Consider the following 24529-nt stretch of genomic DNA (forward strand, 5'->3'; position numbering starts at 1 on the left):
TTGTGTGGATAAGGCACTCACCAGCAGGAGGGCTGTTGCTGGGCCATCTGGAATGAGTAGGGAAGCTGATCCTCCGCATGGATTATGGGGGAATGAAAGAGGGATCTCTTATGGCCATGTGCACAAGGCTTAACAGGTAACAGAAGTCCAACTATGCCTTCAGTAGTGGTTCAGTAATGCAAGGAAAAATTACAAATCATCTCTATGTGAACTTCTTCAGGGTTTATTTGTCTTCTAAGTAGAGTCAATTGAATCTAAACCCTAAGTCAAGAAAGAGCCAACAGGAAAGAAAAGGTTTCTAGGCAAAGGTGTTAAGTATGAGATGTCAGAAGACATTAAATATGGTGTTAGCTTTGAATTGCTCTTCTTTCCTGTAGTCATCTATCTGAAAGAGTGTGAAAAGATGACCAGCTTGCATCTCCTCTGAGCCTGTCAGTGACCCAGCTAGGCAAATCGACCCACATTTGACACATAATCCTACTCTTGCAATATGCTGACCCTGTGTCATTCTGTCACCATCTAGCAAAGTGTCCTGCTTTCCAGTCTGTTGAATGGCTGGTGCAGTCTGTGGCAGAATGCCTGATACCTCCAGGTTTGACTCTGCCCCTAAATTGCAGGCTTGAAATGTTGCTGATTGAAAAGACCACATTGCCAGGACAACTTCATTGTGTTAATTTTTTTTTTAACACATTCTCTTGTCCATCTTGGCTTCCCTCTGCCGTAACAGATACTGTCCTAACAACTCATTTACTTTCCTCTGAGATATTAATGAAATCCCCTTATTTGCGAAGGAAGGAACTAAAAAGAGTTTTGGAGTTAAGTCTTACATCTGCCACTTCCTTGTATCCTGCTTCTTCCCCTTGATTTTCGGTTGGTGTGGAGCTAACCGAACTTGTGATTGTATCCCAAATTGCTGATGACCCAAAGCATATAAGTACATATGCCCTCTAGTAGAGGGCTGCAAGGCATAACCCGCTTGCCTGGGACTCTTACAGCTGACTCATGTTGATGAAACCTGGCTGGATTTGGTGGGACCAGGCTTATTCTGGGGAGCTTTAGGATTTTTGTCTCTGTGCAAGCTCAATTAAGATAAGCAAATGGCAAAGCAATCAGGGACAGCCTTTATGTGCTCTTGTGGTTCTTCCCTCCTTATGGTTAAGTTCATCACCCTTTGCCTTTCAGCAGTGGACAAAAGTGACAAGGAGATGCACTAAAAGGTGGTGTCTGATTACTCCAGACAGTATTTCCTCTGGCTGATTAGAGGTTTTTGGAGTTTGGCTGGTAGGATGGAGCATGCTAGAATACGTGGACTTGAAACAAGTGAGATCTGGGAGGATGACAGGAATCAAACAGCAGCCTTCCTCTTTGGCTGATCCTGAGGCATAAAATTGTAAGGTTTAATCCCCCACACCTTGAAACAAGGGGGTTTGAAATGGCTAACCTGGACTTACTTAAAGTAGTCCATAAGGAGAACAGGTTCTGGTGCTCAGTGTTTGAGGCTGATGTCCATGTGAGTCAGCAGCAGTATGTGGTGGGGTGGATTTTCTGGCAGGAGCCTGGATATGTTCTTTCCAGCACATTTCTGGGGTCTTTCATGAAAATATTCTGGTTTCATTTAAAATATTAATTGAATCAGGCCTTTCTTAAGCCCAAGTTTGGCTTCACAAATGCCTTTATGCAGAGGAATACCAGCTTAAGCAGGTAGCAGTTAACAGTGCTGCCAGAAGTTAAACATATGCTGAAGGATTTTTTGCTAAATCAAGTCTTGGAGGTTTTTACCTGCAGCTTTAGTGAATACATTCTTGTGTAACGAGTAGAATTGGCTGGAAGGATTATTGTCGGTTATGTCACTGTCATAGTCTCTAGCTGATGTGATACTTGGTGTCACATCAAGTTGATACTGATCAACTTTCATGAAAACATACGTGGTCACATATGTACACTTGCTTGCATTGCCTGCAAGCAGGTGCATGTATTCTATATAGATGCAAATACTTGTACCTTTACTCTAGCACTTCATTTGCAGTGGGTTCCCCTCCTGTTAGGAGGAAGTGAAGCAGCTGAGTGTTTTTGAGTATAGTGGAGCTGTGGAAGAGGGGAAGAAATGCAGTGAAATTGTCCATGGAGCTGCTTCTGAATTCACTATAATGATTAAAAATTTGCTGTCAAATTTTTACTCACTAATTAACAATCAATAATTGAAACTGATTTTTTCAATTCCAATTTTAACTAATATTTTAGTGTAACTTTGTTTACTCCTTGCTATTCTGCCAAATATTAATGCTTCATAGCCTTCAGGTGAGTTTGGGTAGCATTCGAGTGGGCTTGCCATAGTGTATGTTTCTTAATGTGGTATACTCTTCAGTAGTCAAATAGGTTGTTTATGTTGTTGTGCATTTGTAATACAGAAGGCACTTGGAGACCTGGGTGTCAACTGGAGAGTGTGAGAGTTGAACAGGATAAAAAGACCCTGTGTCCAGCGCTCTCCCCTGCCCCCTAAACCAAATGCTTGAAGTATAACAATTGCAGCATGAGGCGCCGTGCATGGGAGGCTTTCTTTGCAAAATTGTCCTAAAGAAAAGTCCTTCAAGGAAGGAGACACCACACAGTTAGTGTTCTATTGATGGCCTGTAAATTGACCATGTTAGTGTCAGTTAATCAGCAAAGCCTGTGAAAATAACATCAGAGATGTGCAGAATCATGAGCTGGGAGACACTCTGATCCTATGGAAATCGGCACAGCATTCAGGGCCTGGTACACTTGCAAAGTGCATGTGCTTTGGCCTGTAACACTACATTGGATGGAACCATGCTATGGGCGAGATAATTCCTTGGGTGTTTTGTGTGTGTAAATTTGTGCTTGCAAGAAGGTATCTGAGAGCATACCACAGACTTTGCGTAAGAACATAAAATAAATGCTCCCTGTGGAAGCTGTTTCATTTAGTGAAAAATCTCATGTTATTTTGTAACGTGGCGTTCTGCTGTTAGTGAGCACTTACTGTGACCCACAGGGCAAGATGTTCAGCACTGGCTCAACTTTAGCTGTCAGCACATTCGCTCTTGTTTCATATCTTCACCTCACCAAACTTCCTATGCAAAGTAGCCTATGAGAAATGCAAATTACTAGACATTGTTAGCATCTGAAACTTACTTGGTATTGCTAGTTTCAATTTAGAAACCGGTAGAGAAGCTGGCTATGATAGCTCATGCTCTGCTTGTGTGAGTATGCAAGGTAAGGTCATTTGACGGCAGGAGTTTTTGGTTTTTAAAGAAATTAATTTAAAAAAGATTTAAAGAAAAACAATAGACTAAGAAAGGAAGAGGACTTAAGTAACAAAATCAAACAGTAAAGCCTTCCTCTACAGCCATCACTTTGTAGCAAAAAACATGCGTAAAAGAATTCCCAGCTTGCCTCTGAAGTTTTTCATCAGGGTTTTCTTTCTCTTGAAACAGAATACTTTTCAGTTAATTTGGTGGGGGTTTTTTTGTTGTTGTTCACTTAAAAAATGTTTTCAGGCTGAACCTCAAGAGGGCTTCATCTGTTGATGAAATAAGTCTGTAGATATGAAACTGACATGTAAAAGCACTCAGACGTGAAGTTTTCAAATTTACAACTGTTTCACAGTGCAAAAGTAGTATGGGAAAATATCAGTGTTATTTCTGCTACTATTGTGGCTTTGCTGGCAATGTTAGGTAGGAGTATTCCTAAAGCAGATAATACATCCTGATCGAGGTAGTTTTGAATGAAAATCCCTGGGGACCTTCAAGTGAGATGCTGAAGTATTGTCATATGAATGAACAGTCTCAGTTCCTAAAAATGGGATAATGTAGCAGATGCTCTGAATTCAATATTCTGAGGACTTTCAGGGGTCTTCTACAGCATGATCACTTGTGCGTGTCCCCGTGCACACTCTTCTCAGCCTTCTTCAGCACCATCCTCTGAGATGGGGTGTGTGGCAGGGGATGGGTATTTGTGGGGTGGTGGTAGGGGACTGGACAGGAGTGCAGTGCAGAAGAAATCAAAGTGGTTTGTATGGGGAGGGGGGAACACAGAGAGGGCACTCTCTGCCAAGACAAGTAGGTGGTTGTGTGTGCAGCTCCGTATCTGCCAGATGGTGGGGAAAAAAACCCACTTTTCTCTCCCTTTGCATCGTGCGAGCCGTGCCAGCTCAGCTGAGCGCAAGTGTTGCTTTTCAGAGGCTTGGTGGGCAGCACCACTTCTCCCAGATCATTGCCCATGGGCTGAGCCCCATGGTTAGCCACAGCCGGTGGGGAGAAGCTGAGCCGCTCTGCAGTGGGGCTGTATGCAAGGAGGGGATCTGGCACACCAGGCACCGTCCTGCGGAATCCCTGTCTGCAGGCTATATTTCTCCATTCTCCTCCCTGCCACCCCTCCCCTTACCCATTTACCTAAGCAGGTCAACACACACACACATATGTATATATTAATTTTTTTTCGCTAAGGTTTCCAGTGTGAGGCACCAGCTGCCATCGGCGTCAGGTCCGGCATTAGGAGTGCCGCCTGCCCTGGGGCAGCGTGGAGCTGCAACAACACGCTCCTCACTGCTTCTCCTGTTTCTCTTGTGGCTTTCATGGTGCTGATGCTGCCCATCCCCATGCAGCTCGTGGGTTGTGTCCCACCCCGCCTCCTCCGTCCCTTCCGCGCTGCCGGCCGGGGGGACACGGGGCCCACCTGCCTGATGTCAACATGTCGGAGGGTGAGGCCAGGGAGGAATGTGCCGCTCCCAGCCCGGCGCAGGTAATTAATCCCTGTGACTGACGGGTGGCAACAGGCGGCCTTTGGCTGCAGCTCCTGGGGAAAAGCGCTTGGAGGAAGGATTTTAATAGCTCATCACCACTGTTAGTATGTGTCTGGCAAGGTGCGGGATGGGGAAGGGGGCAGAGGGGCTCAAGGGGAACGTAAAAATTAGCTCTCCTCCAAGGTGGGTGCCTTTGGGTGAATTGCTGCCCTTCCCTGAGGGGGGAAAAGAGGGTGACATGGTTTTTCCTTTGCCCCAGGGTGGAGAAATTTGGTAAATGTCTGCAAAGTAATTGTGGGGCTGCGTCAGCATCCCCTCCCGCTCCCATCCTCCCTGGCCGCTGCATGGTGGGTTCCCCTTCCGGCAGGTGATGCTCACAGGCACACATCACTGTTAGGTGGGCTGTGAATCTGGGGGCTGTCATCACATGTGGTGGATCTGTGTGCATGTCGGGGCCAATGATCACTGGACCTATCTGTTGTGCCATAGTTTGAATGTCTGCTACGTCTCCTAGCAGCAAACTGTCTCCTTTTCTCTAGAGCCTGATGAGATAGAGGACCTCAAACTGGAGCTGCAGTAATTCTGCTAGTAAGCAGTGGGGTTAAGGTCTTAATGAGCTGAAAGTTAAATCTGGCAGGAAACATCCATACCCACAGCACTCCTGGTAGAACTGCTCTTGGGCTTCCCCACAGAGCATCCTCTGGGTACAAGTCAGTTTCACAGTCTTATCTGGGGTGTGTGTGTCCCCTGCCCCCAACAGGGTTTTTTTTGTGAATGAAAAGTTAAATCACTGTTCATCAAAGTAAGAATATTTAACATGCATGCATAAATCTCTTCTTAGCAGGTAACTTCCTTTCTTCCCACTGTCTTTTTTCTCCTAAATTAATAAACCTTATGCAGGTGACTTTCTATTTCTTTGCAACTCCTTGTTCTCACCTGCAAATTCTTTGGTGCAAGTAGATGTTGCTTTCCCACTCTTCTAACCTGTTCTTTTTTCCCCTTCTTAGAGTTAGTTTGATAGGGAAGAAAGCACAGCTGACCGATGGCTTTGAAAATGTCAAGTAAAATGAATCTAGTGTTTAACTGAGTTGAACTAAAATGTGACTTCTTGAGAGAAGTTTGCAAAAGATTTGAAAGAGCTGTTGATCTGAGCAGAAGGAGCTCAGGGAGCTGTCATGCCGTAAGCAAGCCTCTGGGATCACCTTCAAGTTGACATCCATCAGCATTCACAGAGCTGGCTGAACCCTGCTCCTTTTAAAGATTTAGGGCCCATAATCCCTCGGCTAGATCAGATGGTAAGACCGGTATTAGAGGTAGATTTCCAAGTAGTGCTTGGGGGATTTTGCTGCATCAGAGTTTTGCAGGGGAATTGAACGCTCAGTGAAAATCCATTGCAGCTTCTATTGCACTCAGCATTTGCTTCCAGGAGACTTCTGTCCTTTCTAGCGAAAATTCTTCATTTGAGAGGTGAAAAGTGTTTTGTTTTCTTCTTTAAACCCTTTGTAGACACACCTTCTGGAGAAGGGGCTTGCTGAGAAATCAGACAGGTGTTGCTTGATGGTAGCTGGCGTGTGTGTATTGTCATACTGAATTACCAGCCAGGGTGCCAAGAGCGGGTAATACAGTATGTCTGCACAGGCAGGTGGGGAGGGCAGGGCTGCAGGCGCTGGAATGTTTTCTTCTTTCCTTTTAAATCATATTATTAAGCAAAAAGCTAAATTTGCTGTTGTTTGTAGCAATCTCTTGAAGTCTGCTTATTTGGGCATGACATGCAGCACTCGAACCCCAACGGAAAGTCCGAGCCAAAGCTCTTTCCTTTGAAAGGAAATCCATCCCTCTTGAATGGATAACACGTCTCTAGGCTCCATTCTTTTGTTTTAAATAACTTTGTGGTCCGTATGTCTGGTAGAAGTGGTGTTCATGCTCCTCAGGCTGTTGGTGCAGCTTTTGTTCCTGATGCTAGATCATGCCTACTGTCATCTCACTAAAGGACAGGTTTGTTGATTGGGTCAGGCTCATTTTTGGTATTTTTGCTCCTAATTAATTTACTTTTCCTACACTAGTGAGGAACAGAAGTGCATTGATTAATAGCCATGCTCTGGACTTCTGGGAATTACTAGTCTCGTGATCTTACCCCTTGTAGAGTGAGCATCTGTCAGTTCCCATAGCAAAACAGTGGGCAGGGGGGCTCCCACCTTCTGCAAAGTGGGGCAGCTTGAGGGCTGCTGGGGCGAGACACCTGTGCCAAGAGGGGCAACCCTTGCTTGCAGGCTCTCTCTGAATGCACAGACAGCTCCTGCCTCACATTTTTTTTCTGATGTTTGTTTGCTTTGAAATCTATATACAATATCCTTTCTTGCTCCATGGATATAGAGATTATCACAATCCTGTACGAGTCACCATGACCTAGTTGTTCACATCTATTTATGCCAATAGATGGCTGGGCATCAGGTTACCGACGGTTGCAGCAAAATTGGCAGGGTGGGAAACTCAAGCCCCTTACTGTCTGACAGCAGGTACCTCGGGGACAGATTTACACTGGTGTTAAATGACTGGCTGCTCAGTGATTGCACACTCGGAGGCGGTTGTGCCTGAGGTAGACGTGAAATCATGGCAATGTGCCACAGCCCTGAGCCCTGCGTAGTGCCCATGAGGCTTGAACTCCTCTTGCAATCGGGTAACAAAAAGGCAGTGCAGCCCTCCTGCTGTCTCATCCACCTCTGCTGGGTGCTGCTGCTTGCCTCCCTGTGCCCTGACCATGTCCTGAAGCAGGGGTGGGCTCCTGTTCAAGGTGTTGGCCCAAGTCTGGAGTGCTTGAGTCTGCCCTGTTATTTGGGGACATACATATATTTCTTCGTTGGACAGTCTTGTTCATCATAGCCCATTAGCCCTTGGCAATTTGCTTTCTGCGAATTTAAGCTGCAGGCCCAATGCATGCCTTGCTGCTTGTAGCCAAAGGTGTCTGACAGTTGGGGTGCCAAAGGATGGACAAGGAGATCCCTCCCTTTGCTGGCAGAGGGGTCACAGTGTTTGACCTGGAGCCTTAGGATTCATGCTGGTGATGGGCATCTCTCCTGTCCTTCTGAAAGCAGTAGTAATTTCCCCACCCCCACCCCCCCTTCTTGTAAACCCATCTTTCTGTCTTTGAAGATATTATACATAAAACTACAGTCAGCACCAACACTGTTGATCCATGACAGAGGGGTCTGCATCTCCTTCCATTTGTTCAATTTTCCAACTGCCTGCAGACACCAGATACATTGGCTCCTGGTGTGTGCTGTGCCCTCCCTGCGCCATAATGCTTCCATATTTATGCTTTTTTTTCGGCCCACCACCTTTGGGTGCCCAATTTCTTTATGCTTCAATGATGTTAAGGCATCCATGTGATTAGTTGGCTTTTTGAGATTTTTTTGAGACTTTCTGCCCTTGAAACCTTCACAATATTGTTAGCAAACTAATGTGTTGAGGGAAACAATGCTTTCTAAATTTTCTTCCTCATTCAAATAGAAGTGATTCTTTTCCTGCCACTTGAGATGAAAAGGCAACCTAGTGAGCTCACTCTTACCTTCAGTAAAGAATTGCTTTTTAATTAAAAAACAATAAGGAATTTCAGGTTAAAAAGATGTACGATATAAATCACCATCTAGATCTGTTTCGCAACTTTTTGTAATTGTTTGGCATGTTCCCCATTTCCGCAGGCTGGGTAAATCCTTTGTGGGCTTAATCTCTAGCCTGCAGGCACATAAAATACATTGCACAATTTGGGCTTTGCATTTAAAAAAAATTTTTTTTCCCTTAGCTTCAATACCTGTAGCATCTTCTCTGCCATGTGGCGGGGTGGTGTTGAGTGAGGAGGGAAGTGACCGGCTTGGCTTACTTTTAATCCCACTCTCCTCCTACGTGGTGTCTCTCTCCCAGCTGTCTCTCTCCTAGCTTTGTGTTTTCCTATGTTAGCAAGGTGTACACTTCAAAATGCAAATAATCCCTGAATATCGCTAGCTAAACCTTCTGTTGCCACGTCACCTGCTGCCCACCCATACATGCGCTAGCTCTTCCCATCCTGGCAGGGTAGATGGTCGCATTGTGTCCTCAACCTGTATGAACCTGTTGATGCTCTGTTTGAACAGTTGGGACCAGGGCTGTATCGGTCATGGCTGCTAGAGACATTTTTTGAGAAAACAACCACTTTGGGGATTTCACTTTTCTTTTTTGGCAAGAACTGAAGAGATGGAAGTGGGGAAATGCCAGCAATTCCCATGGGTTACGTGGTTAGAGTTACTGGGAGAGCTCTGAGCTCATGAATGTCTGAGCACCAGGAAAAAACTGAATGCCTCTGGAGTTGGGGAACTGATGAAAACTGCTGAATTCTGAAAGAACCTTGTACAGCAGAGGAGACTGGAGAGTCTCTCTCATTGGGGACATCCAGAAATATAGATTTAGGTTACACTGTACTGAGCGACATAGGAGTCCTTGCAACCATTCCTGCTAAGCATGTGCCCTTATTTCAGTGAGGGTTTTTAAACAGAAACCAATTAATTCAGCCCATGCTTCAATGTCTTGCAGAGTAAAGGTTTCCAGGTGTGAACACACTTCAGGAAAATGCTGCACCAGGGTTACTGCTTTAGGGGGGAGCATCTTAAAAGAGAGAAGCTAATATGTTCCAGATCCACACTGTGAAGAAAAACATCTTGTCCTGCTCCAGTTATTCATTGCACACTCAGGATGGCCAAAACCTCCCTTTTGGAGCCAGCTCCCGGGTTGTGCTCTGGTCCCCACCATGGACCTGGTCTTTAGGCTCTTCAATTCTTCTGAGCTTTGAGTATTTAAAAAAAAGAAAACAACAAAAAAACAAACCACTTTTAATTTTTTTTCCTCTTTCATGGACATAATGCTTTGAGTTTAGAAGTGTGGAGATGGCTACAGAGATGGTCAGCAGAGGGGTGAGACACTTTTAAAAGGTGTGTGTAATACCAGATTTGGTACAACTCCCAAATTGGTCAAGGTCTTGCTTTCAAGTACTGTTCAACTTCAAGGTTCATGTCTTTATTTCACCCATCTGCAAAAGCAGGAGGGCTTCTCACAAAACAGTGTGAAAGCCTTTATGTGCATGGTTTCCAGTGCTTCCAGGATTATAGTGTTAGGTGGGTAACGCGTGTCCTTTGGAAGAAGGGGTATGTGCCCAAAAGAAATAAAGACTGCATTTATTTTGTGAAAGCAGTGTTCTTTATCTGAAGATTTTTGCCTTTGGGAAAACTAAGCTATACATTTATACTCTGCTATTCTAAAAAAGTAAAGGTCATGGTGTTTTGCTACTTGTCTGGAAGTGTGGCTGTGTGCGAACAAATGCAATGCACATGCAGTAGCTGGTGCATTCAGCTGCATGTGTAAACCCTTCTCCATCCTTCTGGCATCCTCTACCTCTAGCTGAACGTTCTGACTCTTTTACTCTTTTCCCCTGCCCAGTATTCCACCGAACTGAAAAAGCTGTACTGCCAGATCGCAAAGACATGTCCCATCCAGATCAAAGTGATGACCCCGCCACCACAGGGAGCTGTCATCAGGGCTATGCCAGTCTACAAGAAAGCTGAACATGTCACCGAAGTGGTCAAACGCTGCCCGAACCACGAGCTGAGCCGGGAGTTCAACGAGGGTAAGGAGGGCAGTGCTTTCCTGGCGGTCCCTCTCCAAAGCTGCTTGGCTGATGAGTGGCTGGTGCAGGGATTTGGCGGCAACTTCACAGGAAGCCCGCTGGAAGCAGGCCTCCCTGCAACATCTTGTGCAGCTTTTTATTTCCTGTGCTTAGCAGGACACTTCATACTATGCTTTAGCTGTCCCTGTGCAAGCACGTCCTTGGGAAGAAAGTACTGAAATAAACCTCATGCCTGCCCAGGTTGGATGGATGTCTGTCCCCATGGCAGGCAGTGCCCTTCTGGCAGCCTTTCCCTGCTCCACTTTTGCTCCCACAATGAGAAGCAGCTGTTCTTGTGCTCAGGAATGAGCTTCCATGTTGCTGGGACAGGGATCTAGTAACAGGATGCAATATCATCTCTAGTCCTTAATCCATGCCTCAAAGACGGAGGGGCTGTTTATCTCTAGCAGGATAACGCAAAGTGCCAGCATCAGCTGTAGGCAACCTTCCTTTACATTTTAATGCTATCAGTTCAGTATTAATGTTTTAATCTTTTACTTGCTTCTCCTCATGTTAGTGAAGTAGCAGCTGTTTTAAAAATGTCTTGGGGTTTTCTGCAAACTCATGGGCTGGGCTCTGTTTTGCCCTGACTGCTTAAGTTCACATAAGTTCACATGAGCATCTGTTTTATTCTACATGCATTATTTATCTCCTACTGTAAAAAAAAAAAAAAACCACCCTGTTGGTGTCAGTTAGCAGGATGTCTCAGGAGCCTGGATCCCTTTTGCTTGTTACAGTGCAGCCAGCTAGACAAGCCCAAAAATAAGCAGGGATTTGGAGTGTAAAATCAAAGTGAGTCAGACAGTTTTTGAAATAGTTTTTCATGTTAGAAAGTGCTTTTGTGAAAAAGTGGATTTTTTGAGGGTTGATACCTGTTTCAGTGATGTAGTTTTGAAAAAGAAAAAAAAAAAGAAATTATAAATTCTTATTCTTGAAATAGTTATTTCTCTAGAAACATGCGTATTTCAAGTAAGAAGTTAGCAGTTCAAACACAAAACAAATTCTTTGGATGAACCCGTAACAGTCTTCTCTCAGGATTTAGTTGTATGTTGTAGAAACACTGAAGGAAATTTGCAGGAAGGAAATTATTTTTAAAAATTATTGGAAAGGGGCCTAGAAACAAAGAAAATCACATTCCCTTCTGCCTCTGCTGTAAGAAAGCACAAATTTTTTTAAGTTGATTGTTAATTAAATGCATTTTTCCCCTGCTGCTTGAATCTTTTTTAGCTCCTTAGGATCAAGACTGATGGGAGGGAACAGAAGAGGGTTAGCAGTTGATGGGGAAAAGAATAGGGATTGAGACTTGAAGGAATTTGCTTTGTGTGCATTAGCGGGAAGAAAGAAAGGCTTTCAGCTGATGTGAAAAGTCTACATAGAGTTATCTGCTCGAAAAGTCGCTGTGAGCTGCCATTCAGCTAGTGTTTGGGCTTGTCTGGTCTGGCATCTTAGGAAGCCCACGTTCAAGTTTAATCACAAGTGTCCAGCATGAGCTTGAGAAAAGTCTGCATGGCCTTTCATGTCTGGTAGTGGGCAGAAGTGATGCTTTAAGGGCTGGGAGGCTTGTATGTGCTCTGATAGATCTCTGGGGACAGGTGTAGGGGTTTCCCTTGCTGGAAGATCTTGCTGCCCTGCACATGAGCTTGCTTCACTCAATGGTCTCTTGTCTTTTGCCTCCTTGCACTTGCAGGGCAGATTGCACCTCCCAGCCATCTGATCAGGGTAGAAGGCAACAGCCATGCCCAGTATGTAGAAGACCCCATCACTGGGAGGCAGAGCGTGCTGGTCCCTTACGAGCCGCCTCAGGTATGTTGTGAGCTCAGAGTGGTGGCATCCCAGCACACAAAAGAGTGGGATTTGTAACCCTAGTCAAAGGAGTTGGGATCTTATGCTTTCCCTATCTTCATAACAATGAATCCCTTCTTCCTCATTGTCAGAAATGAACTTTTAAAGACCCTCTCTATTCCCTTGAGAGAAGGAGTTCTTAATTTCTTCTAAAGAAGCCTTGTGGGGGGGCCCCTTTCATGCTAGTCTGATTGTAGCACAGCTGTGGGAGTGCAAGAGGAGAGCCTGGAAAAAGCAGAGCTTTCCATCCAGTGTTCTTCTGCTCACCCCCTTTGTCTCATCCAGGTTGGTACAGAGTTCACAACAGTCTTGTACAACTTCATGTGTAACAGTAGCTGTGTGGGAGGGATGAACCGTCGCCCGATCCTCATCATTGTGACACTGGAAACCAGAGAGTAAGTAGTGCATCATGAACATAGCCCTTTGCTTGAGAGATTGCCTTCTGGCTCCTCTTCTGCTCAGGGCAGCGTTGCATATCCTTAGGGACAATTTGATGCAAGGGGCCATAGGACACTTTTCAAATCTTTGCAGGTGGGAGTTGCCCAACACCTGGGACATCCTGGCTGGGAAATGGGAGGTTTGGGTTTGTCTGTGCATAGCCTGGTGTGAAGTTGAGGGATGTTGCTGGCCAGCAGATGACATTTCCTCTTTCACCTCTCTTCCCAGTGGGCAAGTCTTGGGTCGCCGATGTTTTGAAGCCCGCATTTGCGCTTGCCCAGGCAGAGATCGCAAAGCAGATGAGGACAGCATCCGCAAGCAGCAAGTCTCCGACAGCACAAAGAATGGTGATGGTACGAAGCGCCGTAAGTAGATGGCAGAGCTGAGCAGATTGCAGATTGTGCTGTCACTGGGTGCAGGTGTGACCCCAGTGCTTGTGCCGCAGGGATGGAGCAGTGCTGTGCATGGGCTTGGAGGCAGGAGGGCATTAGACATCTGTTCTCCCTTGGTGAATCAGCCTGAAAAATGAGCTGGCGTTCACAAAACAGTATTTGACAAGCTGGGTTTGTGGGCTCCCTTGCAGTTCTGCCTATGTCTGATTAGCCCTCTCAGCAGTGGCTGGAGGGCGCGTTTATTTGCTAGCCTCAAGGTACATGGTTGGAACTCTGTAACCAGTTTTTGAACCTTTACTGCTTGTTTGAGACTGTGCTGTCATTCTTTGCTCCTCCTAGCCAGTGTCTCATGCTGTGGCATGTGTCTTCCAGTCACAGTGATCTAGATTAAGACTGCATGTAAACCTTGCTGTGCATCGGAGGTGCTCTGGCAAGTGGCGGCTTCTCTGTGCTTCAAGTATTGTGATATACTCATCAGACATGCAAGATGTGGAAACTCAGCTTTGATTTTCCACATATGCTCGGTGATGGCACTAGGCTGAACAGCAAGGCAGCAGGTTTTAATAGAAGGAAGATTGGAGGGAAGCTTCATTTTTGCACTGAATTTGGCATGCTCCCTGCCTGTTGTCTCACCTTTGTGGATCACTGATCCACTGACAGCTCATGAGCACTGTAATACCAAAGCTCGCAGACTTTCCTGCAAAGAGTCAGTACTTGTTCTCGGTGTGGCTTGCTGGGGTTTTGCACCCAGCACTCCTTGACCGTGTGTTTCCCTAAGCGGTATGGCCACCCAACATCTGCAAAGTTGTTTGCCTTATAGAGCCAGGAGCTGTGAGCACAGTTCTGGAGTGGTGCAGGCAGAGACCCTTTCAGAGCACTGTGGATTTGAACTGGCCATGTACTTCATGTTTCTCCTTTTCTCTTTCTTTTCTTTTTTTTTTTTAAAAGAATGTTTTTGGGGTTTCTCTTCCAGCTTTTCGACAAGGAACTCACGGCATACAAATGACCTCTATCAAAAAAAGACGTTCGCCAGATGATGAGCTCTTATACTTGCCGGTGAGTTCTCTCTATCTTTGCATTTATCCTGTGTTTAGTATCTTCCTCAATGCTTTGCGCCAAGTCAGCTGCTCACCTAGACCTCAGAGAGAACTGAGGATGGGATGTGGATTTTTTTTGTTTGTTTGTTTAATACCCAGAGCTATCTGTTTTAAATACATATTCCGGGGGCAGGGGGTGGGTTGGGGGGAGTGGAGAAAAAGAAAAAAATCCAGTTATCTAGTTATCTGCTGACTGAGAGTGATTTGTGCAAGGCGTATGAGAATATCCCACAGAATCTGTCTGTCTTGGTGGAAACATTGTTTTGGAGACCTAACTGGGTTTTCTTCTCTGTCATTTCTGGGTCCATGGCAATTGAAGCTTCTCTAGAGCTAATGGGTGTTTTCTTGCTGACAAAGGTGGATGTTTCTATGGCTTTCATATGTATTACCATCATTGTGGTGTTAGAGAAGTGAAATACACTGTATTAAGTGTAGGATCTGGAAGAGCAAGAAGTATCTGTAATTGGCCATTTAGCCGCTTCCTCATGAGCCACGTTTAGTTGGACAAATCACAAACCACAGTGCGCTTAGAGGAGAAGGGAGATCCAAACCCAACACCCAAATTCAAGTATTCTTTTTTCCTCAAGGCATATAAGATTCAGCACCAGATCTGCTTACATCTGAGGCAGGTAAAGACACTTTCTGTTGAACAGATTGGATCGGAATATTGCTTTTTGTTGGCATAGATTTACATGGAGACGGAAGACAACCCCAAGCTGTTTGTTAGCCTGCAGTGTCAGATTATCGCTCTTCAACATTATCTGCTGAACCTCTTGCACAAGGCTTAGTGGTTTTACTGCATATGCTTAGAGTATAAACAGAGTATTTGCATACTGCTCTGGTTGTTTACAGGACTTTATCTAAAACTGGCTAAGGCAGCTGTCACTATAGATGTAGCCCTTCAAGGCTTTTCTTTTTCCTCTTTTCTTTTTCCTACGATCCAGGTGAGGGGACGGGAGACATATGAAATGCTACTAAAGATCAAAGAGTCCCTGGAACTAATGCAGTACCTTCCCCAGCACACGATTGAGACTTACCGGCAACAGCAGCAACAGCAGCACCAGCACTTGCTCCAGAAGCAGTGAGTATGAGTGTGGTTGCAGTGACCTGTGCAGTGAGGACAGTGTAAAAGGGGAGAGAGGAGAGAGACACAGAAGGCTTCTGCACAGTTGTTGGTAGGGATGTGGTGCTCAACCGAGAGCCCGGTACTTGTATTGTGTTGGCAAAATCCTTTCCAACAACATAGCTGCTTGTTAACCCCCTGTTCAGAGCTGGTAGAAGTTGATGCCAAGAGCCTAGCCAAAACGAGGTTTCTGGACCCGACTTGAGAGATTGTGAGTTTGAGATTCAGATTTCACGACCTGTGCAAATGGGACAAAACAGTCCTCCTTCCCCAAGCACACAACCTGATTGCTTGCAAGGTCCCCCTCTAGTCTCTCATCCCAAACAATTCACCTTTTGGCCTTGGAGGGTGAATGAGGACAGGCCTAGCACCTCATTTCTGACTTCCAGGTGGAGCCCAAGGCACAGCAAGGCAATGCCATTGCACAGCCTGCAGACAGAAACCCAATTGTGTGCATGCCTGAGCTGGGGAGCACAGGGTTAGGTGTGCTTCCCTCATCTGCTCCATGGGGAACAGCAGTGAATGTGAAGCCATCTCCACACCTCCTCCAGGGAGTCCACTTGAGCATCTTGCCAAGAGCACATGAAGCCAGGACTGTGAGTGCCAGCTTGGTCAAGTGCTCAGACCCCACTGCTACACATCTCTGGTGCTGTTGGACGTCTGGTGTCTCAGTGGGGTGTAAACACTGTAGGTTCCTCAGGTATCAAAAGGGAAGCTGAAAGTCCAGGAGCAAGGAAGAAACATGTAAGAATTGCTTTGTGACCAGTGGGCATTTCAAAGAAGAGGCTGTCAGCGTGCACTTTTAAAGTGTTTTTTAAAACCTGTACTTTTTTGCTGATCCTCCATATTGTGCATGAGAAACTTTCTATGTGGGCAGACGTAGTCCCTATCTGACCTTGGCTGACAGGGCTGCACCAGGATTACTTTGGGTGGTGTAAGTGGCAGGATCGGGAGAAGAAGGGCCAATAAGTGTCTAGTTTCCATTTTCCCCTCTGTTCCCAAAGCTTTGCAGTTACTGAGACTGGGTCACAGAATTACTTCCCAGACAGACCGTACGCGGTGTCATTCATGGGTATTGCTTCACCTGCTGTATTAGGTGACAGAAAATAGCTGCCCAGGCTGTAGGTAGCCACCAGCGGTAGTGCTTAGGATCTTATGCGTTCCTGCTGGTAAGCTCACGTGTCAAGAGGCTGCAGTGTAACTCATTCCTCTGCAGAGGTTAGCATGAGGCCAAGACACCACATAAGTCCCACTTGAGCCTGTAGGGATTTATTTTGGTGCCTTGGCCTTGTCTCAGAACTTCTGCAATACCATGGCTTTCTGCCAGATCTCTGCATGTGTTCACATTTTGACCTGTGTGTTTTTAGTGTCAGCTGGAGTCTTGTGAGGTGTGAAAAAAGCCTTGTGCCAAAATGGCTGCAGCATCCAGGGGCTCTGGACTCTCTTTTTGAAGCACTTAATGATGATGATAATTTTATCAGTCATCTGCACTGTTTCTATGTACTATAGCTTGTATTTACTAGCTGCTAGGCATTGTGGCCTTTGTGCACTCAGCTGTGTTTCTTCAAAGCTCCACCTGAACTACAGCCATTTCATCTGAGAAATGGTTTTGCAAGCAGAAATGGACGGCAGCAGATGACAGCTTTCACTTGGTGCTGACAGTTGTTTTGTCGTAATTACTGTTTTCATTCTTCCTATATCAATAGGATGGGTTCCTGGCAACTGAGATTGGTATTTGTATTACCTTTAAGACCAGGGTGTATTAATCCAGCCATTTAATTTAATAAAACTTCTTTCGGCATGTTTTCTGGCACTTATCCAGTTATATAATAATTTTTCTCAGCTGCTGAGTGTGCTCAAATAGTGGGGAGAAAGATTAAGAGCTTTTAAGGATGCTAGGAGTGGGGAGAAAAATAACTTTCAGTGTTTGTCCAGAGCTGCTGCAGTTGTCTTTGCCGACAGCCTGCATTGAGCAGGGTCCTCTGTGCTGAAATGCATGTTCAGGCAATAGCTTATAAGGTGCAGTTGGGTTCTGGGGCTTTTTTTCCTCAATAATCCAGGGTATGACTCAATTTCTGAAGGAATGTGTTCAGGGCTAAGGGGCATTTAGGCTGAAAAGACTCAGACGCAATTGCACCCTAAAAAAGAATCTTAAAAGAGCTTCAGGTCTCAATGTGAGAATGGGGAGCGAAGACACTTTGTAGGAACTGGTTTGAATAAGAGCAACCTTGTGTGCGAGCAGGTTCAACAAACTGCATGCTGCTGGGAGAGGTCCTGCATCCTTGCCAGGCTGGCCAGACTCAGCAACACAGTGGCTCCTTTTTGGGTCTGTTCTGGCCTTAGAAGAAAATGCCCTTCACTTTCTAAGTAGGGATGTGCTTTCAAAAACTCAGTCTCACCTTACTTTCATTCTAAGTGTATGTAAAAACTGGGAGCTGGGAAAGTGCATGTGCTGTAACCATGTTCAAATGTGTAGAAAGCTGTAGGTCCTAGCAGGGCTCTGTGGAGCTGGGAATTTTGAGTTGCCTTTGGCTCTTTATTTTCAAAACAAAGCTCCATTCACATGTGCTCCACAGTCAAGCCTTGATGGAGGAATTGCTTGGTTTTTTTTCAGTTTACTTTTCTGAGTAATGGTTAACATACAAAAGCTATCTAGGTGCCTGGGAAGAAGTTTCCCTTTAATTCCTACAACATAGAAACTTCATCATTTTTGAAGAGTAGGAAAAGCAAGGATGACATTATCATGGTGAAAGGTAGCTTTAAAAAAGTAAATCTGTCACTTTGGAAAACAACTGTCTAATTGCTCTCATGCACATACAGACCAGCATTGCATTTGCCAGGCCAGCAGATGCAACTGTCTTACTGTTCTGGAATGAAAAGGACAATCTGGTGATGAGCAGAAAGCTTTGAGTCCCACAAGATGACCAGAAATACTACAATAGTCCACATTGTGCCAGATCACTATCTTTCTCTGTCTCAACTCCTCTCTCTGCTCCTTTGTGCATGGTTTTCTTATTTACTGCTATGCCAACTACCTTCATGATCATAGGTGGGAAGCTTGTTTTCAGCTGCAGTTTCTGTTCTTCCTTTTTCACTGCCAAATCCTGGGGCCCATATTTGAACAGCAGCACACACATTTATTTAGAAGACTTCCTTTTTTTTGGTCTGCCACTGTTTAAAACATGGATTTGCCAGAAGATCCCTGCTGCCAGAGACACCAGAGGTGGCCTGTGCCCTGCTGGGGAAGGAAAGTTCCTTCAGTACTCTACTGTGAAATACATTTACCATCAATATTCCTAGGGAGTGTCTGCAGTCTCTAAGGGTTTCACTGGAAAACACTTATTCGTATTCAACAAAATTTCCCATGGTGGGTTCCACCTTGCTGAGCACTGTTTTCAGAAGTCTCTATTTGAATTGGCCATAAGTGATTGAAGGGATTTCACAAAGTCTCCCAGTGGCTACCAAGAAGAGGGCTCTTATGTCCCAGCAAATGTTTCTCTCATATCAGCAGGGCTGCAGCTACCAGCCCACAGGCTGCCTTTCAATCTGAGCAGCACAGCTTGTTATCCAGATGAGAGGGAATTAACCTTGCAAGTGAGGTAGGACAGGGTCAAGCTGTCTAGTGCCTGGAGTGCTTCAGCTGAGATGGGAGCTGCAAGGATCCTGGTGCTTACTGTTGTGGGGAGGGGACTGGTGGGGAAGGTATTCTTCATATCTCTACTTTGTTGTTCTCATTTTTGGTGTGCAAGCTAATAGTAGAATTTTGCATGGTTTGGTTTGGTTTTGTAGTGCTGTGCTTGCACGTGTTGTGAACTCCAGGCACTTGGATAGTGTTCCCACTAGAGAATTTCCAAGATGAAAGTAAGCAATAAAAAGTGGGGGTTTAGGTGTATGAGGATGTGCTGTGCTTGCTTTGCTGTCTCCCAGAGTGCAATGCCTTCCACATCAGCTGGTGGCCCCAAGGACCCCTCAGCTTTAGTACAGAGTGTCACCCAGCTTTGAGATGTAATCAATATGGCCCTTTCACAGTAGGCACCATCCTCTCTCCCTAGAACCAGCTTCTGGTTTTTAAGTAACTGGAGTTTGAAGTGGGCTCAATGGAAACTGCTTTTCTCTCCCCGCCACCCCACCCACCCCCCCCCGCCCCTTGGCTGAGTGTTCTTTTCCCTTTGTATTTGTTGTTGGGAACAGCATCAGAGCAACGTTTGCACCCATGAGACTGGGACGCAGACTGGTTTTCCCTATCAACTAGTTGTTTTTCTTTATTGCCAAGCACTCGCTTATACCTGGGGCTTTCCATCTTTCTAAATCTCCCTGATGCATATCCTCACTGTAGCTGCTAAGACATCTGCTTTCCCCCTCCTTCAAAACCCATACTGTGATCATGAAGGTGGAAAGTGACTGTTTCTTTCATGGTGACTGGTGAAGGGTCCTGTACATTCATCTTTTTCTTTTCTCTGATTCCTTCTCTACAGTCTCCTTTCGGCCTGCTTCAGGAGTGAACTCATGGACTCAAGGAGAGACCCTCCCAAACAGACTGATGCCATCCTAAAACATTCCAGCCCCCCAAACCCATCAGTATATCCATAAACTGACCTGGTGGGACTAGGAACAGTGGGGCAAATACACAGCCTGATAGCAACAGAGTAAATAGTGAGAGTAATCTCCTGAAGGGACTCAAACTTTGCAAAAACAGCAGACACTTCTACAGACCTCTTAGCTGTAGCCTATAGCATTGGGAGGTCAGGAACCACAGTGTTGTCTGTCTTGGTGTAATGTTTTCTTCCTGGTTTTGTAACCTGTTGATATTCTTTCCTGTTACTTCTGTATTTGTGAAACTCGGCAGGGTTTCTCTGAGCAGGTCTCAATTTTAAAATGCCTCTTGTTTAAATTAAAAATGTGTTCATGGACTTGGGGGGATGGAAAAGAGTTAGATGTGTTTAAACAGTCTGTGATAGTCAATTTGGCCTGTTTTAATGCTGGTCATGCAGTAATAGTGCAAGTAGACGTAGTATTTGTACTGCTGGACAGAGTGGGGTAACTATACGAATTGGCACTGGTAAGAAATCAATTTTTTTTCCTGTAGAAATGCCTGCTAGTTTGGTGTCATGAATTGTTTCCCCTTATTTCTAATCATAAAGGGTCTGATCTAAAAGATGTCAAAATTGTAGGGAAACGTGGGTGACTTTGACTTTGCACCAACACTGTTGGCATTAATCCAACTTTGCTGAACTTAGAAAGGTCCCTCCTGACTCTGTGGGCTTGATCCAAGTGGTGGGATGAGCTGCACAAGGTAAATGTGAGGTTGGAGTGTTTCTGTGTAATGACATCCACATGTGCCCAGTGTCCCTGTCCATTTGCAGCTGAGGGTGTAAAGGGCAGTGTCCAAAACTGCTCATTGCCCTACCTGTGAAAGGGGGTCAGAGCTTGCCCTTTTCTTTGCAGAGGTTCAGTTGTTATTAGATGTCGCTTTAGAGTAATCACCAACCCTACTATGTTTTACCCCATTGTTACAAACCTCACAGACCAAGGGAAAGCAGCGTCAGCATATTTTGCAGCTGACCCAGCCAAGTGGCCTCAGGCCATGCCCACCTCGTCCATAATTCTGCAACCAGTGCCTTTTCCTTATTGTGTCTATGAAGTGCATCCTGGCTTAGCAATTCCTGTGCAGGAGACTGTTTCTCAGCAAGGACTTGTAAATCCTCACACTGCTTCTATCAAACTACCTCTGAAGGCTGTTTTTTATGGGGCTTGACAAGGTGGATTTGAACCCTTTGGAAACTTCATCTCGAAGTGCCAAGCCCAGACCAGCACAAAGGAGGAATGATCAGCAGGCGAGTAACACGCCGCGAAAATAACCTGGTATTGCTGAGCATGACACTAGGTGTGGATGCTGGTGATGAGGGAGGAACTGGCTGAGGGTGGGCATGATGCCTGCTGTGGCTTTCCCCACAGAGATGTGTTCAAACATCCTTACATGAAGAACAGCCCCTGATGCTGGTAGAGAAGTGCCTTTCAACACACACTCTCAGGCCATGGCATCTCACCTGATAAAACCTCTGATGTTGGTGGCTGCAGGAAACAGAAGTGTGAAGAAGGTACTGAAGGTACTCCGGGAACAGTGCTCACTGTAGGCTGGTGTCTGCCAGACCAGTGGTGGTTGAGGAGCAGAGTTCAGTTGCAAATGTGAGTGATTAGCAGCATTTGAGAAACACAGAGGGCTGGATCAATACTGATTGGGGACCTGTGTGCCTGCAGTGCAGTCCATGCTGGATTTATTTGGGGCAGATGTGTACCCAGCTGACACACCTGTGGTTAGGCACAGCTTGAAGAGAAGGTGCCTCCCAAATGCAAAGCAAGCCTTCTGGCCACCCACCAAGGAAAAAAGCCTGATGCAGTTGGAGAAGACTCTTATCTCTGAACATCACATCATCTCTTCCAGGCAACAGAGCTATGATCTGAGCAGGTGATGATTCATACTCTCCTTTGAGAGCCATATCCCATCTCTGGATATCTCCTTCATTGTCTTAGCAAGACCTGTTGTACCATAGCAGTGTGGGAGAGGGCTGGTGGACAACAGCCTCAGAAATTGTGATTAAGTATAAATAATAACTAATTAAATACTATCAGTGACTTTCATACAGTTACAGCTCTACCATCACTCCTTGTGTAAAGCAAACCAAATCAAGTGCCTCTTTACTTTGCCTGGAAGCTCAAGGAAGTACTTCAAGATCACAAAGCAGATAACTATTGCTCTGTGCCTTTTTATTTGGGAGAAGAAAGGCAATACTATTCCTTTCCCTGTGAGAGGTGGGAATCTGAAATGCAAGTGCAGTCCAGATGCAGGATTATGCTTGGCACTGTCAGTCTGTTTTTCCAATGAAAATTTATTCCTGGATCTTGGTTGTCTTGTGGATGGCAATACAGAAATACTGCAACAGGAACACTGTATCTAGAGGCTCTCTCTAGGTAGCAGGCCCTCTGCTCTAGGGCCTGTCCACCAGCAAGTTTGAGGAGACAGCCCACCAGAAGGTACAAGGCAACCACAGCCCACACTTGGAGATTCCAGCTCATAATCTGGTCTGACCTCTAGGAAGTCTCTTGTACCATGATGGGCAATAGAGCACCCAGGACTTCCACCAAACAAAATTGTAAATTATTTGGAGCTTACTGTCCTCTGGAAAGGCTTTCCAATTTGTCTTCCTTACCTCTAAGAGGTTGATGATTGTGAAACTGGTCTTAATGGTGACTTGATTTGCTCTCCAGCTACTAGATGGTTATCTTAGAAGGTGCATTTTTTTTTTTCTTAAATCAGGTAACCTGGAGCTGGAAGCAATTGAAATTGCTTTGTAGTCTGTCCTCTGCAGATAAAAGAAGAAACTTTTTCCCAGCTGTCTTTTGATTTCTTCTTTGTCACCTCTGGGGCTTCAGAAAAGTAAGGCTTTTCCTTTCATGGAATAACCAAGTGGACTAATTGGGCCTTATCGGTCAGTCAGGTCATATCAGTCTATGTCAACTAGTTGATGTATATCCACTCCCTGTATTATAGCTCCCTTCCCAAGGAGAGCAGACTATCCACTGCCTTCCTTGGGAAATTTACATACTTGAAATCTAAGGGGAGTCATTATTGCTACCCTTGTCCCTGTGCTGTAGTCACTGACTGTCTAGTGACCATGAGGCCTCCTCCTTTCCCCGCTCCCATTTAGCTACCAAGCCTACAAACCACTTGTGTGGTTGAAAAGGTGCACTATTGCTTGGTTTAGAATAGCAGTTGTTTGAGATATGGCGAGCATGGGCATCTCTCCGCTTTTTAACGTCCTGCTTCACAGGCCTTCGAAGTGGAAGAGTGCAACTGAGCATCATCTGTGTCACTCGTGTGCCATTACTAGACTACATCAGAGACATCCCAGTGTTATGCATCGCAGTGGGCAACCTTACTAGAAAAAGTGTTGCCAATGGTCATTTTGACCATGTGTGAACTTGGGAGGTATTCCTTGCTGCACTTGCTGTGACTACTGTAAGGAAAGCCAGTCCCAGAACTGGACAGCTTTGATTCCACTTGGGTCTCTCTGCATTATGACTAGCTCTAGGTCTTCAGGGATAGCAAACTGTAGGCACAGGGGCTCAGGTCAAATCTTAAATTCTCTGAGCCTGAGCTGCCCTATTCTTGCACTTAATGAACCTTTGATATCATTTGCATCAAGGCTGCTTACATGGTGGTGTGCTCATCTAATGTGAATGAGGACTCTAGGACTTGTCTACTGAATCAGGTAACTAGTCTATCGAAGCAGTTTCCTACCTCTGATGAAGGGCTGATATCCAGTGAGCTGGGAAAGCACAGAATTATACAGGTAACCTGTGAACTCAACTGTGCTTCATATGTGGGGGAAGGAAGTTCCTTCCTGACCTTTTGAGGCGATCAGTATATGCCTTGAAGCATGAGAGGCAATTGCCTTCATATGAGCTTGCATAACTACAAGTGTTATTGGCTAAATAATTACATAGCCTCTTGAAGAGAGAAAAATCAGTTGCAGAATGTGACTCAGTGCCTTTCGTATCAGACTGTTCCAAGAAGTATAATAGTCTCTTAATTGAAGTCCTTATACCTTGATATTAAAATGCATTTCACTGGCATTGATATCAAAGAAATGTTAATGCTCCTACTTCTAATCTTTCTTGAGACATAGTACGTATCATTTTAATGAAAATCACTGTGCATGACATTCTTATAATACCTGTTTAAAAACAATGGAGAAAAAGGCAATATATTTTAAATGAATCCTCAAACACCGTGTAGTCCGTGTGTTTAAAACCAAAAACATTTTCTTGTATTTCTGAGGCTGTTGCTATACTGATGTGTGACATGAATTTTCAATAAAATTTTGCATCTTGGTTTATCTTGGGACTTTTCTTTGGCTAGATGGATTTCTCTAGACCTTTTACATGTCTGCTCACATGATGGAAGAGTTTAGCTGAAACAAGTATGGGTACAAAGAAGAATGCTTTTGTTTCCTGTTTTGTTCACTTGGGCTTGATTGTCCTAATCTTGATTCTTATGAGTATGGATGAGATAAGAATAGAGTCTTTAAGCTATATGTTAAAGTATTAATTTGTTTTATATAGTGTAGGGTGCTTTGGGTGACTTGTGTTTCCTTGGTTTTGTTTTTCTTATATCCCTAAAGTATTTTG

The 24529-nt window shown here is 45.0% G+C and overlaps 1 protein-coding gene across 1 annotated transcript in view; it reads left to right on the forward strand.

Annotated features, from left to right (window-relative positions):
• Nucleotides 1–24529, forward strand: part of TP63 (tumor protein p63) — an 83054-nt gene that overhangs the window by 49777 nt on the left and 8748 nt on the right. The window contains exons 3-8 of the mRNA XM_064457584.1: nucleotides 10223–10409; nucleotides 12136–12251; nucleotides 12576–12685; nucleotides 12957–13093; nucleotides 14094–14176; nucleotides 15162–15298. Coding sequence (XP_064313654.1) covers nucleotides 10223–10409; nucleotides 12136–12251; nucleotides 12576–12685; nucleotides 12957–13093; nucleotides 14094–14176; nucleotides 15162–15298 — 770 coding nt within the window. The remainder of the gene's footprint in view (nucleotides 1–10222; nucleotides 10410–12135; nucleotides 12252–12575; nucleotides 12686–12956; nucleotides 13094–14093; nucleotides 14177–15161; nucleotides 15299–24529) is intronic.

The sequence above is a fragment of the Phalacrocorax carbo genome, chromosome 7 (genome assembly GCF_963921805.1).
Source record: "Phalacrocorax carbo chromosome 7, bPhaCar2.1, whole genome shotgun sequence".
NCBI lineage: Eukaryota > Metazoa > Chordata > Aves > Suliformes > Phalacrocoracidae > Phalacrocorax > Phalacrocorax carbo.